The sequence below is a fragment of the Eulemur rufifrons genome, chromosome 25, assembly GCF_041146395.1.
Source record: "Eulemur rufifrons isolate Redbay chromosome 25, OSU_ERuf_1, whole genome shotgun sequence".
NCBI lineage: Eukaryota > Metazoa > Chordata > Mammalia > Primates > Lemuridae > Eulemur > Eulemur rufifrons.
Window position 1 is genome coordinate 9,839,041 of NC_091007.1, and position 15,564 is coordinate 9,854,604.

General features: G+C 41.8%; 1 protein-coding gene across 1 annotated transcript in view; it reads right to left on the reverse strand.

The window, feature by feature from the left end:
- The window catches only part of FAM107B (family with sequence similarity 107 member B), a 184,261-nt gene that overhangs the window by 110,304 nt on the left and 58,393 nt on the right, over window positions 1–15,564 (reverse strand). The window contains exon 2 of the mRNA XM_069458985.1: window positions 748–805. Within this exon, the coding sequence (XP_069315086.1) occupies window positions 748–805 (58 nt within the window). The remainder of the gene's footprint in view (window positions 1–747; window positions 806–15,564) is intronic.

The window sequence follows — 15,564 nt, forward strand, 5'->3', positions numbered from 1 at the left end:
ATCTACCATTTCCAGTTTCTTCATCCTGCTCCTTCATTTTCATTAAATTGTAAGAAAAGGACCTTCTTCCAGCAGCAAACACATCTGGAGTCATCCTCTAACACTGACTCATAGAAAACACCAAACTAAAAGCCATCAGAAAATAGAGGCTGAGAGTATTAAGATTTAGCTTTCATTATTATTAGGTCCATTCTACTGATGTTTATTTTTATGACCATTGCATCTCATCATTACTGATCCTAGCCATAAACTAAGTTATAAACTCCCTTGCCATTTGTTTCCTTTCACATCAGCTCACGGGAAGTCCTATTATGGGGTAAATCACTTTAGCCAAGCAGAATACTTTATCCACTAACATCAAAAAAACCCCGCAAACTTATCCAAATAACGTTTTCCAAGATAATCATAAATATTTCAAGAAATAACTGCACTCCCGATTTTAGCGTTATTGAATTTGAAATTTCTTCATCATTATCATCATCTACTTCTTTGTAAGCGTTTGTTCATCAAGAACTGTAATCAATAAAAGAAAGAAGACAAAGACGAGAACGAGCTATTTTCTGCATCGTGAGCAGATTGCCCAGATGTTGCGCCTGGAATACATCACATGTGACATTTCTAGTCGTGTTTCCAATCGTTTGGAACATACAGATTTTCCTTTGAGCTCTGCAGAGCTTTCGGGTGCTCTAAGACGTGCTGTCAGCAACAGCGGCCCGGAAAAGGGGGAATCACACTGAATTACTCTACCTGAGGTCATCTTCTGTTCCGAATCGAGGCATTTAGGCTCTTCTTGAAATCCTTCTTCCTAAGTTCCAGCCCCACCAACCAGAAAAGCAGGGAGAAAGTAAAAATAACGCATTAATTTAAAGCAACACTTTTTGCAAACCTCCTAATTCACACAAGATCAAGACCTCAAAAAATTAGACCAAGCTCTAAAAAACTGAGGTTTTGGACAAGCTACAAATTCCACAATAGGTTTCAAGGAGAATAACTATGGGGATGTCGGGTTACACAACTCCAGGGTACCATTCACATGGTAGCGTGTATGAATATTGTTGTTGGAGAAGTACAACCCAAGGTCCCCTATAACTAATACATTTTGGGGCATTCATCATTTAGCATGATGGTGATGTGTTTCTCCATAACATAGAAGTTCTGCCAGTACGGTGGAACAAGACAGTTTTATTTTTCACAATTCAAGGAGTTGATTCATGTCCTTCTGAAAGTTCTCTCACTGTTCACAGTTATTTTTATCTCTGGGAAGGTGGGTGTACACATTCTTCTCTGAGTCGTGCTATAATATTCTTTGATGACAATTGTCACTGCTAAAACACTGACAAAAGTGGACCCTGTCTGAAGTGAGGGAGGTAAATTAAGAGGAATGTCTAAATGACACTTTTCTAATTTGTCTGCAAGATGACTTTATGCTGATTCATTCATTTATTTTTCCCTTCATTGAACAGATATTTGTTGAGCGTCTGTTATGAGCTATCTCGATGGGATCTCAATCTTTAAGCAAGATCCTCTCTAACAACTCTTGAATTATACTGCAGAGAGTTGCCTACTTGGCTTCCTTTCTTGTCTGACATGCTTTCTGTGCATACTTTGTTCTTTCTAAGAAATTAACTGAATAGAAGATATTCTAGACCATAAGAAAGCACATGGGTGTGAGGTTCCATCAATAAAAACTGGGGCTATTCTATAACCAGAGTGGAACAATTGAACCCCGTAACTGATATTTGCTATGATACGAACACTCCCAAATTTGCTCTAAATTTTCCAGTTCTTAGATAATATCTCATCTGGATCAGAATCCAGCAGATTCTTGAGTTCAGTTATTGAGATTTAAAAAAATGTCCTTTTCAAAGGAAATCATTGTATCAAAAGACACCTGTACTCCCATGTTTATTACAACACTACTTACTTACAATAACAAAGATATGAAATCAACCTACATGTCCATCAAAAGTTGGGTGAAGAAAATGTGGTATAGATACACAATGGAAAACTATTCAGACATAACAAAGAATTAAATTCTGTCATTTGCAGCAACATGGATGGAACAGGAGATCACTGGGTTATGTAAAATAAGCCAGGCACAGAAAGACAAATATCACATGTTCTCACTCCTATGTGAGAGCTAAAAAGTTGATCTCATGGGAGTAGAGAAGAGGATGATGATAGCAAGGGCTGGGAAGGGTTGGAGGGAGATGGGGCAAGGTTGGCTAATGGGTACAAACACACAGTTAGGTAAAAGGAATAAGTTCTAGTGTTCAATAGCAGAGTAGGGTGACTATAGTTAACAACACTGTATTGTATATTTCAAAATAGCTAAAGAGAGGACCTGAAATGTTCCCAACACATAGAAATGACAAATACTCAAAGTGATGGATATCTTAAATACCCTAACTTGATCATTACACATTCTATGCACACAACAAAATATGACATATACCCCATAAATATGTACAAATATTATGTATCAATTAAAAATTTTAAAAAGGTGTGTCACTTATAAAGAGTAGCTTCATTAAACACCTATCAGAATAAACTCATAAGGGAATTGATTTTACCTGCGTTGGGAACAAATGTTTTTCCAGAGATCAAAAATCATCTCCAAATAAATGGTCATTGTCAAAGACCAGTTCCAGAAATTTGTCCTACTTTTAGAACCCATGAAGTAGTTTTGGCATGGGCAATTTGGGTAAATAGCTTTCAGTACAATTATCTCAAATTTATTTCTTATAAGAAATTTTAATGAAAATGGCTTCTAAAGTTACATGTTTAAAAAAGGGTGTGAATTAATAGTATACCAAAGAACACATAAATTATAGAAAAGCCCCATCACACAGCAACTAAATGCAGCAAGTAATTTCTTGTTTCACAAGGGCCAACAGAACAGTGTATGATAAAAACACAAGGAGTTATTTTATAACACAGCCACAGGGAAAGTCTCTTGAGATGCCAAAATAATCCAAATAAAGTTGTTTCAGAGATGAAAAGATTCTCCCCTTTGAGCCAATAAGACTGTTTACTTCTTTATTGCTCTGAATTCCAGAATTGTGAAATAATAGCCTTTAGCTTTCCTCCAAACATATTTATTACTCTATTTTAAATAGCCCCTCCTGAAGTTTCTCTTTAACTAGTAAGAGTTGCAAAGCCCTGCCACAATCTGCAGAGGGAAGAGTGTCTAGAATCCTCCTCTGGAGAGCTCTCAGCACGGGATAAACAAGCATCTGTCTTCGATAGCATAAACTATTTTCTATTTAGAGAAAAGAGGCTGAGCTCCTCAGATCCTTGTGTCTCTTCCCTTCAGTGAAAGTCTGTGATTTGCTGAATTCGTTCTTCGTGGCTTTTTCCCAGCAAGGCTAGAATAAAATGACAACAGTCCAACTATAGTGGACATCTGTTGGTTTTGCTGCTGGGCATTCACTCACTCTCTATCTAGTAAGTGTGTCCTGATTTCCTCTTTAAAGCCATCTCATCCCACTCTTAAGGAACTGTGGTCTTCTGTGGTTTCATGTGGTCCATGAAACTGGCTCCATGCTCCCTGCCCCTCCCCCCCACTCCAGGGGTGGAGCCTGTGACCTAGGCCTATGCCCAGTTCCCTCTGATTGGTACAGAGTGGTCATGTGACCCAGACTTCTGGGAATATGACTCCTATTTCTACACTGGCTTGGAGACCAGAGACAACAGTTCTTGCTGTTGCCACCATCTTGCTGTCACATGGGGCTGAGACTGACACCCACACAAAGGAAGACAGAGCCAAGAGATGGACCGACACTTTGTCCTGATAACGTCAATTGAGCCCGCAATTCAGCCATGCCTGATGCACATTTCACCCTGGGCCTTTCAGCATAAGTCAGCTAATACATTCCTTTTATTTTTAAATGTATATATTTCTTTTTTTAATCAAACTGATTTCTATCAGGTTTTCTGTCCCTTCTAACAGAACAAGTCCTAGCTGATATCTCTAGATCTGTGGGAAGCCAGGAGTCAGGTGTGCGGATCTTTGGTTCTTCACCTCACAAACCATCATGCTTTGCAATGCCGTTAAATTGAATGTGACTGTGATGATGTATCAAGTGGGTAGTATTAAAGTTTATCAAAAAATTGGACTTTTCATCTACTATCATCTGTCCCTTAACAATGGGGATATAATCTGAGAAATGCATCATTAGGCAATTTTGTCATTGTGTGAACATCCTAGAGTGTTCTTACACAACCCTTGTGATGTCACCTAGTGCACTCTTACACTGCATGGTACAGCCTATCACTCCTAGGCTGCAAACCTGTACAGCATGTTACTGTACTAAAGCCTGTAGGCGACTGTAAAACAGTGCTAAGTATTCATGCATCTAAACATATCTAAACGTAGAAAAGGTACAGTAAAAATACAGCATTATAGGCTTATGGGAATGCTGTTGTATTGGGATCCACCGTTGACTGACATGCTATATGGTACATGACTGTATCTCCTTTGAGAACTAATCCCAAGGTGTTTGATTGAAAAACCAATGCGGCCGGGCGCGGTGGCTCACGCCTGTAATCCTAGCTCTCTGGGAGGCCGAGGTGGGCGGATCGTTTGAGCTCAGGAGTTCGAGACCAGCCTGAGCAAGAGCGAGACCCCACCTCTACTAAAAATAGAAAGAAATTATATGGACAGCTAAAAATATATATAGAAAAAATTAGCCGGGCATGGTGGTGCATGCCTGTAGTCCCAGCTACTCGGGAGGCTGAGACAGGAGGATCGCTTGAGCCCAGGAGTTTGAGGTTGCTGTGAGCTAGGCTGACGCCACGGCACTCACTCTAGCCTGGGCAACAGAGTGAGACTCTGTCTCAAAAAAAAAAAAAAAAAAAAAAAGAAAAACCAATGCTAACCCACACTCTGAGTCTACACTTAGTGAGTTCGAGGTATGATTTTGATACACATTAATTTCTTTTCCTATGATTCACCTGGACATTGAGTTAAAAAAAGAAAACAGAAAAGAAAAAAACTTGCAAAAACATGAACAAAATAACTTCACTAATATACATCACTAACAATAATTCATTTTACTTTGCCTCAAGTTTGGCAATACTAACAATCAGCATTTCACTCCAGGGTGGCATGTTTAGAAGCAAGTAGGCAGTTTGTGTGAGAGAGAGATAGAAATCCTGACCAAGGATTAAGGAGGCATGGTTCCATTATTTTTTAAATTGCCACATAATAATTACACATATTTATGGGGTACATGTGACATTTCAATGCATGTATAAGTGGGTAATGATCCGATCGGATAATTGGCATATTCATCACCTCAAACATCATTGTTTTGTGGTCAAAACATTTAAAATCCTCTCTTCTAGCTATTTTGAAATATAAAATAAATCACTGTTAACTATAGTCACCCTACTATGTTATAGAACACTGGAACTTATTCCTCCTAACTATAATTTTGTACTCATTAGTCAACCTCTCCCTCTCCTCCTCTTTCCTTACCCTTCCCCAGCTTCTGGTAACCACTGTTCTATTCTCTACTTCCATGAGATCAACTTTTTTAGCTCCCACATATGAGTCAGAACACGTGATATTTGTCTTTCTGTGCCTGGCTTATTTCACCAAACATAATGACCTCCAGTTCCATCCTGAAGGTCATCCATATAGCTGCAAATGATAGCATTTCATTCTTTGTTATGTGTGAGTAGTATTCCATTGTGCATGTATACCACATTTTCTTTATCCATTCATCTGTTGATGGGCACTTAGGTTGACTTCATATCTTGGCTATTGTGAATGGTGCTGCAATAAACATGGGGTGCAGATATTTCTTTGACATACTGATTTCCTTTCCGTTGGATATATACCCAACAGTATGATTGCTGGATCATATGATAGTTCTGTTTTTCGTTTTTTGAGAACCTCCATAGTTTTTTTCATAGTGGCTGTACTAATTTGCATTCCCACAAACAGCGTATAAGAGTTTCCCTTTCTCTGCATCCTCACCAGCATTTGTATTTTTTGTTTTTTGGTTTTTTTTTTTTTTGTCTTTTTGATAATAGCTATTCTAACTGACTCATTGAAATTTTGATTTGCATTTCCCCAATGATTAGTGATGTTGAGAATTTTTTCATGTAATGTTGGTCACTTGTGTGTCTTCTTTTGAAAAATGTCTATTCAGACCATTTGCCCATTTTTAATTGGATTATTTGGGGTTTTTGGGTTTTTTTGTTGTTGAGTTGAGTACCAAGACTCTATTCGATAAATGGTGCTGGGAAAAGTGGCTAGCCATACACAAAAGAATGAAACTCAACTCCTATTTCTTACCATATACAAAAATCAACTCAAAATGGATTAAAGACTTAAATTTAAGACCGGAAACTATGAAACTACTAGAAGAAAACACAGGAGAAATGTTTTAGGATATTGGTCTGGACAAAGATTTTATGGATGATACCTCAAAAGCACAGGGAATAGAAGTGGAAATAGACAAATGGAATGATATTAAACTAAAAAGCTTCTTCACAGCAAAGAATCAACAAAATGAAATGACAACCTACAGAATGGGAGAAAATATTTGCAAGCTATTCATCCAACAGGGGGTTAGTATCCAGGATATACAAGCAGCTGTATTTTTTAAGCCCCTTCTAGGCAGTGTTCCCTGGGGGATGGAGTCCTTTAAAGCAGCAGCCCCCAACCTTTTTGGCCCCAGGGACTGGTTTCATGGAAGACAATTTTGCCATGGTTAGGGGGAGTCGGGGGCTCATGCGGTGATATAAGCGATGGGGAGCAAATGTAAATACAGATGAAGCTTCACTCACTTGCCCACCACTCACCTCCTGCTGTGCAGCCCCGTTCCTAAGTTTCATGGAAGACAATTTTTCCATAGATGGAGGGGGCAGAGCTCAGGCGGTGATGTGTGGCCCAATTCCTAACAGGCCACAAACTGGTACAGGGCCATAGCCCAGGTGTTGGGGACCACAGCTTTAAAGAGCTTGCACAATGATATATAAAACCACTGCTTTTTTTCCTGCAGTCTTGAAAGACATGTGTTTGCCAGTCCTTTCTGCTCCCTGAGCTAGGAGATTCAGGATGCAGTCTTTTAGGTGGATGATATAAGGGTTGAGGCTCTTGGTGTGAGTGCAAACTTCTCCCTGACTGGTGGTGGGTTGATAATTGACTGTCTCTTTAACTCCTCTGTACATGTTAGTTAGAAGCCAGCCCATCAGATAGCCGGTGAAGGTGTGTTTTATTTAAAAAAAAAAAAAAAAAGAAAGAAAGAAAAAAACAATGGGTGTGTTTTTTAACCTCCTTCTCTGCACTGATCCCAGGAGTATGACGTCCCTGAAAGTTCTTGCATGCCCATATTAAACCATTTTTCCCTCTACAGTCTAGTGAGACATATATGCATCTAATCTTCTTCACTCTCAAGGTTGGTGAATTAAGTGTCAAGCCACGGGAAAACTTTAGGGTCAGGCCCCTGTATGTGGGTCCCAGACCTTCACCCAAAAGCTGGGCATTGGGGATTCCTTTCCCAATTTGATGGCACAGTGCCCAGGGTGGGATCTGTGCCCAAGTGTGTCTCAGCTTTTCCTATCCATTCACTGTGAATGTTTTCTCAGTTGCCCGGTGGGTAGGAGCCTCTCAACTGGTCTCTGACTTTCTCTCAGAGGGAATTGACCCATGGGCAGATGTTTATTTGGTGCATCTGTGGGTGGAGAAGGGTCAGGAGCTTCCTATTCCTCCATATTCCTGACGTCACCTGGTCCTATTTGTCTCCACCCATTGTACCAAGTCTATAACGGATTCTTGGCCTCAACTTCCTCCATTTGGAAAATGGGTCCAAATATGACTCATTCCTTTCTAAGAAGATTGAATTTTAATTTCAAATGATTATTTCCCTATCACCAAACACTTAAGCAATTTTCAAGTTCTCTCTACTATGAGCTATACTGCAAAGAACATCTTTTGGTGTGTACCTTTTTATTTAATATTTTTTTCTTATTTCAAATAGTTTTGGATTAGCATTTCAAGGGTAGGATTGTGGATCCAAGGCAACAAGTGTCTTTGAGGCCCTTGATGCAGATTCAAAATTACCCCTAAAAATGTTTCAGCAAGTTAATGTGTTCAAGTGTGAAAGTTTCATTACAACCTCTCTAGTAGCATCTAATTCCACATTTTGATGGATATGAAGAGTCTCTTATTGGAAATCATTTTAGAAACTGATATCCAACACCCACCATTCCAGCGCCAAGAGTCTCTCCTACTGTGTTGCATTGCTACTAATAAAAATATGTTTAATTTTTCATGGAATCCCATATCTAAGCCCTTTCTATCCCACTAAATTATAGGTTCTTCCAGAGCAGAGGCTGGGCTTCCTCTTTCAGGCTCCATTCAGAGTCTATCCTCTCCCTTAACAGGTGTTTACCAAACTTACCAAACAACTGTTGGATGAATTCAGTTGTTCCCCTACTTGATATCTGTGTTTAACGGCCAACACAGTAACACATCCCACAATAAGAATTCAAACATATCCTTCCAAGTACTTTTTGGTGCAGTTCCTCCAAGAAGGCTCAAAGTCACCAGGAGCTTTTTTGGCTCACGTTTCAAAGGAGGACAAGGAGCTTCTCAGTCCCTACATCCATAGACAGAGTTCCAGGACAAGACTCTGACTGGTCCATCTTGGGTCACACACTTACCCCAAGTCACAGGCACATGCCTATCACTACTCCCAGGGGAGTTGGTGGGGGCTTTGATTTTCCAGACCCAAATCACTGCCCATTCCCAGAGCCACTGGAGGGAGAAAGGGAATGCTGTGATTGAAAGCCTCTCAGAACCTCATGGAATGGGGAAGGCAAAGTTCCCCAAAGGAAACAAGACTGTCCCCCAAAGCAGAAGAGCAAGGAATGCCGGCCACAGGCCACAGTGCTGTTCTAAACATGCACAACACAATGGTTCACTCCCAAGCAGACTGAATTCTAATCACCACCATGGGGCTAAAGATACCTCCTGCTCATGTAGTGCCTTGCTTGCACCAGGGGCTTCATACAGGTTCCATGAAACATGGGATGGCTTTTGAAACATTTAACAACATGAAAGGCACAGGCTAGTGAGAACAGGGTGGTTCCCAGAGTCCCTGGGATACAGGCCTTAACCCATTAGTTCATGGACCATGCAGAGTTCAGGGGTCCAGGGAGGGGGTGATGCAGGAAATGTATACCACTCAAGGGCCCAGGCAGCACAGTTTAACTAGTGGGAACAAGTGGATTTAATATTTTAACAGCCAATATGTTCTTACAGATGCATCCTGTTGAGAATTTTCAGCCTTGAGTATCCTCTTAATAACCATACTTCTAGAATATATATACATCCTGGAGGTATGCTGTTGTGTGCTGGAGTTACACAAGGCCTCTTATGGGAGCATCAGTCTTGCTCAAAGATTTGGGAGGGAAAACATTGTGTATCGAAACAAGTCTGGCTCCAGTGCAGAAGGGTACATAGAATACGTACAAATGTGTAGGATGAACATGAAATGTCAAGGAAGTTGGACATGGAATCTCTGGCATACAGAGCACTCCGATAGCAAAGATTGAAAAGCACCATGAGAACAACTGCAGTGTAGACATTTGTCCCCCCATTATACAGAAGAGGAGCCGGAGGGGTGAAGACTTTGTCTACGGACACATGCTTTTAAGTGAAGCAAGAATTCATGCCATCTGCCTGGCTCAAAGCACCTGCTCCTTCATCAATATCACACTGCCTTCCTTAATGTTTGCTCCTTGCTGGTGTTATTTTGATTTTTGAAAAATTTAATCTTCAGTGGAAGAAAAACAAAGTTGTTGAATAGCTCTCCTTAGTGAACAGAACTTCAAGGTAAGGGAGAGTGTAGGTGGCACAGTTCTGCAGCCGAATGAGGGACTGTTCCTCACCGTTAGGAGAGGCCTTTTTACAAAGACAGACTATTGTGTGTTTTGAGGGTTAGAGAGCCCCATGCCAAGAAAACCACAGGAACAAAACAACCTTGATCACATGGTGGAAATTTCAGAACCAGTTGCATAGGGAAGTTTGACACAATCTTTTGGCTGTCATTCAACCTACTAGCCTGAAGTCCAAAGTTCCACAATGATTGCAAAAATTATCTGAATTAAAGTAAACTCTTCTCAAATTCCTGGAGAACAGAAGAAGTTAGACTGGTTGCCTATACCGATGAGTTGAAAATTATATATATTGTATGGAGTGTATGTGTTACAGGTCATGAGTGAGTGACAAGAGAGAATCGTGGCTCTTCAGCTACTTATAGCATCTCATTCTACTCTGCAGGCATTCTATAAACACCTACTGAATGAATAGATAAATAAATAAATGAACTATGTTTGTTTTAAAGAAATACGTTTCTCCCAAAATTCTTTTTGCGTAAAATGGACGATCTGGGAAGCTATGTATGCATACCATGTGGCCTCAAGCGCTTCAGGACACATTGGCACATATCCCTGGAAAATGCACAGTTTGAGAGAAATGTCTGTTTTAGTCTATTTGGGCTGCTAACAGAATACTATAGACTGGGTGACTTATAAGCAATAGAAACATATTTCTCACAGTTCTGGAGGCTGGGAAGTCCAAGATCAAGGCAGTGGCAGACTCGGTGTCTGGTGAGAGCCCCACTCCTTGTTCACAGATGGCGCCTTCTCAGTTGCATCCTCACATGTAAGAAGGGGTGAATAGGCTCCCTTGGGCCTCTTTTAAAATAGCGCTAATTTGAAATCAAGCAAGAGGGAAGGGGGAGGAGGGGATGGGTGAAAACCTACCTAAAGGGTACAACGAACACTATCTGGGTCACAGACACACATTTAACCCTTGCTTGAGCATTACGAAAGCAATCCATGTAACCAAAAACATTTGTACCCCCATAGTACTTTGAAATAAATTTTTTTAAAGGGCACTAATTCCATTCATGGATGCTCCACCCTCATAACCTAATCACCTTCCAAAGGCCCCACCTCCTAATACCATCACCTGGGGGCTTAGGAGTTCAACATATGAGTTTTGGGGGACAAAAACATTCAGACCACAGTACGGTGCCAAAAGGATTTCATAAAAACATTGTGCATGAGAGAATGAGGGTTTTTGTTGGAAATTGGGGCACCATTTTTTATTCTGTCTCTACATTGGTTGACAAAATTGGTAATACTTCATATCTATCAGGTACCTCTCCATTTATAAGGTACTACTTAATACATGATCTCTTTGACTCCTTCAATAACTTTGCTAGGTGGGAAGAGCAGGTTGTGCAGGTGGAATTTCTACAGGTGGAATTTGAGCCCCACCACCACACACCTGTAAAGAAAGGCAAGACCGGGCCCCCTGCTCACACGCCATTGGGGGAGCCCTTTCATGAGAGACCTGGAGACTATTTCTGAGTTCCAGCTTCCATATCCTGACCAATCCCACTCTCAGAACTTATTCTAAGCCCTGGTGTTTGTGAAAGCTGGAATTATGTCTGCGAGCAGAAGTCACAGCCCTAGGCAATGACACCCAACAACTCTTTTGGTTTCCTGTAGAACCTTCCAGAATAAATGGAAACTTGGTGGTGAATTTTTTTTTTCTCTAAATTTTTCCAGTCCTTGCTGAAGCTAAAGTTGTGATAAAGAAGTGTAGACTTTAGGTCCGACACCCAAGCTCCTTGCCTGAAGCTTGAGTTGACACAAAGTACTATTCACAAATTGCCCACATGAACTGCAAATACAGTTTGAATTCATCCTGGGAAGAAATGCTGAACTAGGGTTGTTCAACGCCAACTGAAGAATTGGAGAGAGGGAGGGAGGGAACCAGCTCTCTCTCAGGCCCCACCAATATACAGAGCCCTCACGAAGCATATCTCTTCATGTACCTTTTAAAGCAATGTTATTTTTGAATATAATTGTGCCAGCTCTTTTAATTACAGTCATGTCATGCAACTGATAGCTTTTTAGGAATTTCAAGAAAACTGATGCTCAAGAAAGCTGGCAAAGCCTCATAAGGGGATTAAGGATTTCCTTGGGTGAGTATATATTGCTCATCTTTCAGGCTATCGATAATACAATAATTTTTGTAAAAAAACATATTCTTCCCATTAATCCTTGTTGACCTCATTTTAGAAAGGCAGTATTATCTCCTGGAAAATGAGAGTCAGGAGACCCACGCTCCTCTAACATAATTATGTGAACTTGACCAAGTTCACACGTCCTGGGGCTTCATTTTCTCCTTAACAAAAAGGAGAGAACAACAGCTTTTTTGCAGCCTCATGGTCAAACATAGTTACCAATGAAAGAAGAGAGGAAGCATGAACAGTATCCTGAGCTCTTTGGAACAACAGAAGGCTCAACACTCTTGTTATTTGGAAAGAGATAATTATAAAGGTCAGTATTTATCTTTTGGCTTCAACAGAACCCAGGTACTTCTGGGCAAATACAAAATCAACACAATGAATAGAATCCTGTCACCTTGCACACAGCGATCATGGAGTAGATATTTATTGTTTGTGGACTAACCTCACCCTACAGAGCTTTTCAAGTCTGCATGAAGCACCCAGGAAAATCCAGCCAGGGAACAAGAAGGTGGAGGTGGAGAAGGATAGGTTATAATGAAAAGTACTTTCAAGCGTTACTTACTTCCATTTTCATTCCCTTTCTGCCTATAAATATTTCTCTGCCCAATTCTTAACTCCTGGATAGAGTCTGATAGAACCACTTCTAGATCTAAAGATTGAGGTAACTCACATGCACAAGCACACCCATAAACATATGTGCACACACACACTCAAACACACACATGCATACACATACAAACATACATACAAACATGCATACACACAAACACGCATGCACATACAAGCACACACACATGCAGGTACACATTCAAATACACATTCACGCAGCCAACCAAAAGTGAAGAAAACAACAAACAGTAAGTCTGGTGAAGAGATTTTCAATTGCTCAGCCTTCCCACGCCTCCTGTCGCTGCCTCTGATCTCTATAGCAGGAGACGTGCCGTTTGTTGCAATCTCTTTTTTCAGAGCTGCCAGAAAGGGAAGGGGTGTTGCTGGGAATTCAAGTGTGAATTTAAGTTATGCCCAAGATTCCTTTACAAGAAATTAATAAACGGAGTCTTCTTTTTCCAGACATCATTCCACAGTCTGACCACCCTCCCCACCCACACCTTCCTGTGAGCCTGCTGCTTCCCACAGCCACCGCTAACACCATCCAGATGTCCAAACCCATCAGTGCCCTTTGACCTCTTTCTGTGAGTCTGAACATGCCTACTCCTCTGAGGGGGGAGGAGAGAGATTTACTGGGGAAGGAGGTCGATTTTGGCTTTAATCTAGAAAACCGAGGGAGAACTTTGTTGTAATCTAAGAGCAAGCATTCCTTCATTCCATGGGAAACATCGTCCATTCAGCAAACAGTGACTTAGCACCTACTATGTGCATGCCACTGGGCTAGTGTGGGAGAGACCAGGGGACCAGCATACGGTCCTTGTCCTCAAGAAGCTCCGAGAGAAGGAAACCAATCATTACAAAGTGGGAAGTGCTAAGGTAGAGTGAAGGGCAAGGTGACCAGGAGTACGGAGGAGGGACACCTTCTTGTCTGAAGGTGATGAGAGGCGAGTACAGGAAGAGGTCTCAGGGAAGATGGCGGGTGCCAGGAAGGTGGAGTTGGTGGCATGTACCATCTTCCCTGAGACATCTTCCTTCTACTCTCCCAGCTTCCAGATAGGGAGCTGCTTAAGGAAACAAATCCTCTGATAATATTTTTCACTGTTAATTCCTTCTTTAAGAAATATACAGGCCAGGCACAGTGGCTCATGCCTGTAATCCTAGCACTCTGGGAGGCCGAGGCGGAAGGATCGCTTGAGGCCAGGCGTTCAAGATCAGCCTGAGCAAGAATAAAACCCTGTCTGTACAAAAAATAGAAAAATTAGCTGGGTGTGGTGCATGCACCTGTAGTCCCAGCTACCCAGGAGACTGAGGCAGGAGAATTGCTTGAGCCAGAAGTTTGAGGTTGCAGTGAGCTATGATGATGCCACTGCACTCTAGCTGGGGTGACAGAGCAAGATTCTGTCTCAAAAAAACAGAAAAACACCTTGCATCTCCGAGACAGCACATGTACCCACCATCTTCATGTGCCCCATCCTTCTGTTCCCGCATTAATGGATTACATCAAGGGTTCCCTTGCCCTCTGGCATCTCATTGGGTTCAGTCCACGGGAGTCACAAGCAGATCTGAGTGAGGTCAAGGTGCTTATCCCACTGGCTCTCACCTTGAGGTCACTGACGGCCAAGGCTCCTGGCAAGGCAGTCTTCTCTATGAAAGGCTCTTTGTTGTAGGTCCCTGTTTCTACTTCCTCCCCTCATCCCTCTGGGCCCAGGAGTGGCAACAGCTCTTCCACTGTTACTAGTATCCCTCGCAGCTTCTTTACACCCCACCTGCACTTTCATAAATAGTCCCTTTATTAATCTCTCCTTGAATCATTCTAATTTGAGGGCCATCCGTTTCCTGTTGGGACCCTGACTGATATGGCAAACACAATGAGGAGGACAGGATGCAAAAACTGTATACATGCCAGTGATGGTAGTGATGGTATCTGGTTGATCCATTCATTCGTTCCACGGGTACTTATTGACCAATGGCCAACGACGTGAAAAGGACAGTGGGTAACGCTTGAAGGTGCTGACTCGGGAAGGGGGGAGTGGGGAAGGGAGGGATATATACCTACATGATGGGTGCAACGCGCACGACCTGGGGAACAGACACGCCTGGAGCTCTGACTTGGGGGGAAAGGCGGTACAGGAGCAACGTATGTAACCTGCAATTCTGTATCCCCCATAACAAGATGAAATAAAAAAAAAAAAAGGACAGTGGGTAAGGAAACCATACTTCCTGGCTTTTATGAGACAGTGTTAGTTACAACATCCCTTATTAGGGTCAGAGCATATAGTAATATTTTAATTTGATGTTTAGAAAATATAATCTCCATAGCTATGGGTGATGGGAGAATGAGAGAGATGGGATTGTATTCCCAGAGGGTACAATCTAATCTAGCTCAGGCATCCAAAGTCCACGTATCTAAAAGAAAAGAGCAAGCGGAGGAAGTCTAAGACCCGCTGAGTACCAGGTCTGCACTCTGCCGGTTGCACACTGGGTCAAGCCCCCTCACCTGCTCAGTAATGAGACCGAAGCTTTGGGATCCAACCTTCCCTAATCACAAAGTGTCGGTACAGGCCAGACAGTGAGCTGAAAGCTTTACACACAGTATTAGATATTCTTCATGACAACCCTATGAAACAGGCATTGTCTTCCTCGTTTTGCAGAAGAGAAGACGGAGGCGTAAAACATGAAACAGCTAGGAGTTGGCAGCAGCTGTGTTGGCCCCGGAGTCTGCAACCAAGGCCCCCACTCTAGACTGTGCCATGGCTTCATCTCTCCCAGGAATAGACAGTCCTCTTCGGCCATGACCAAAGCATGTTTGGAGACTAAGAGACAATTATAGGTTTGGAAGCAAAGGGCTATCCTGCAATTTTGGTTTAATCCCTGTTATTAAATCCACACA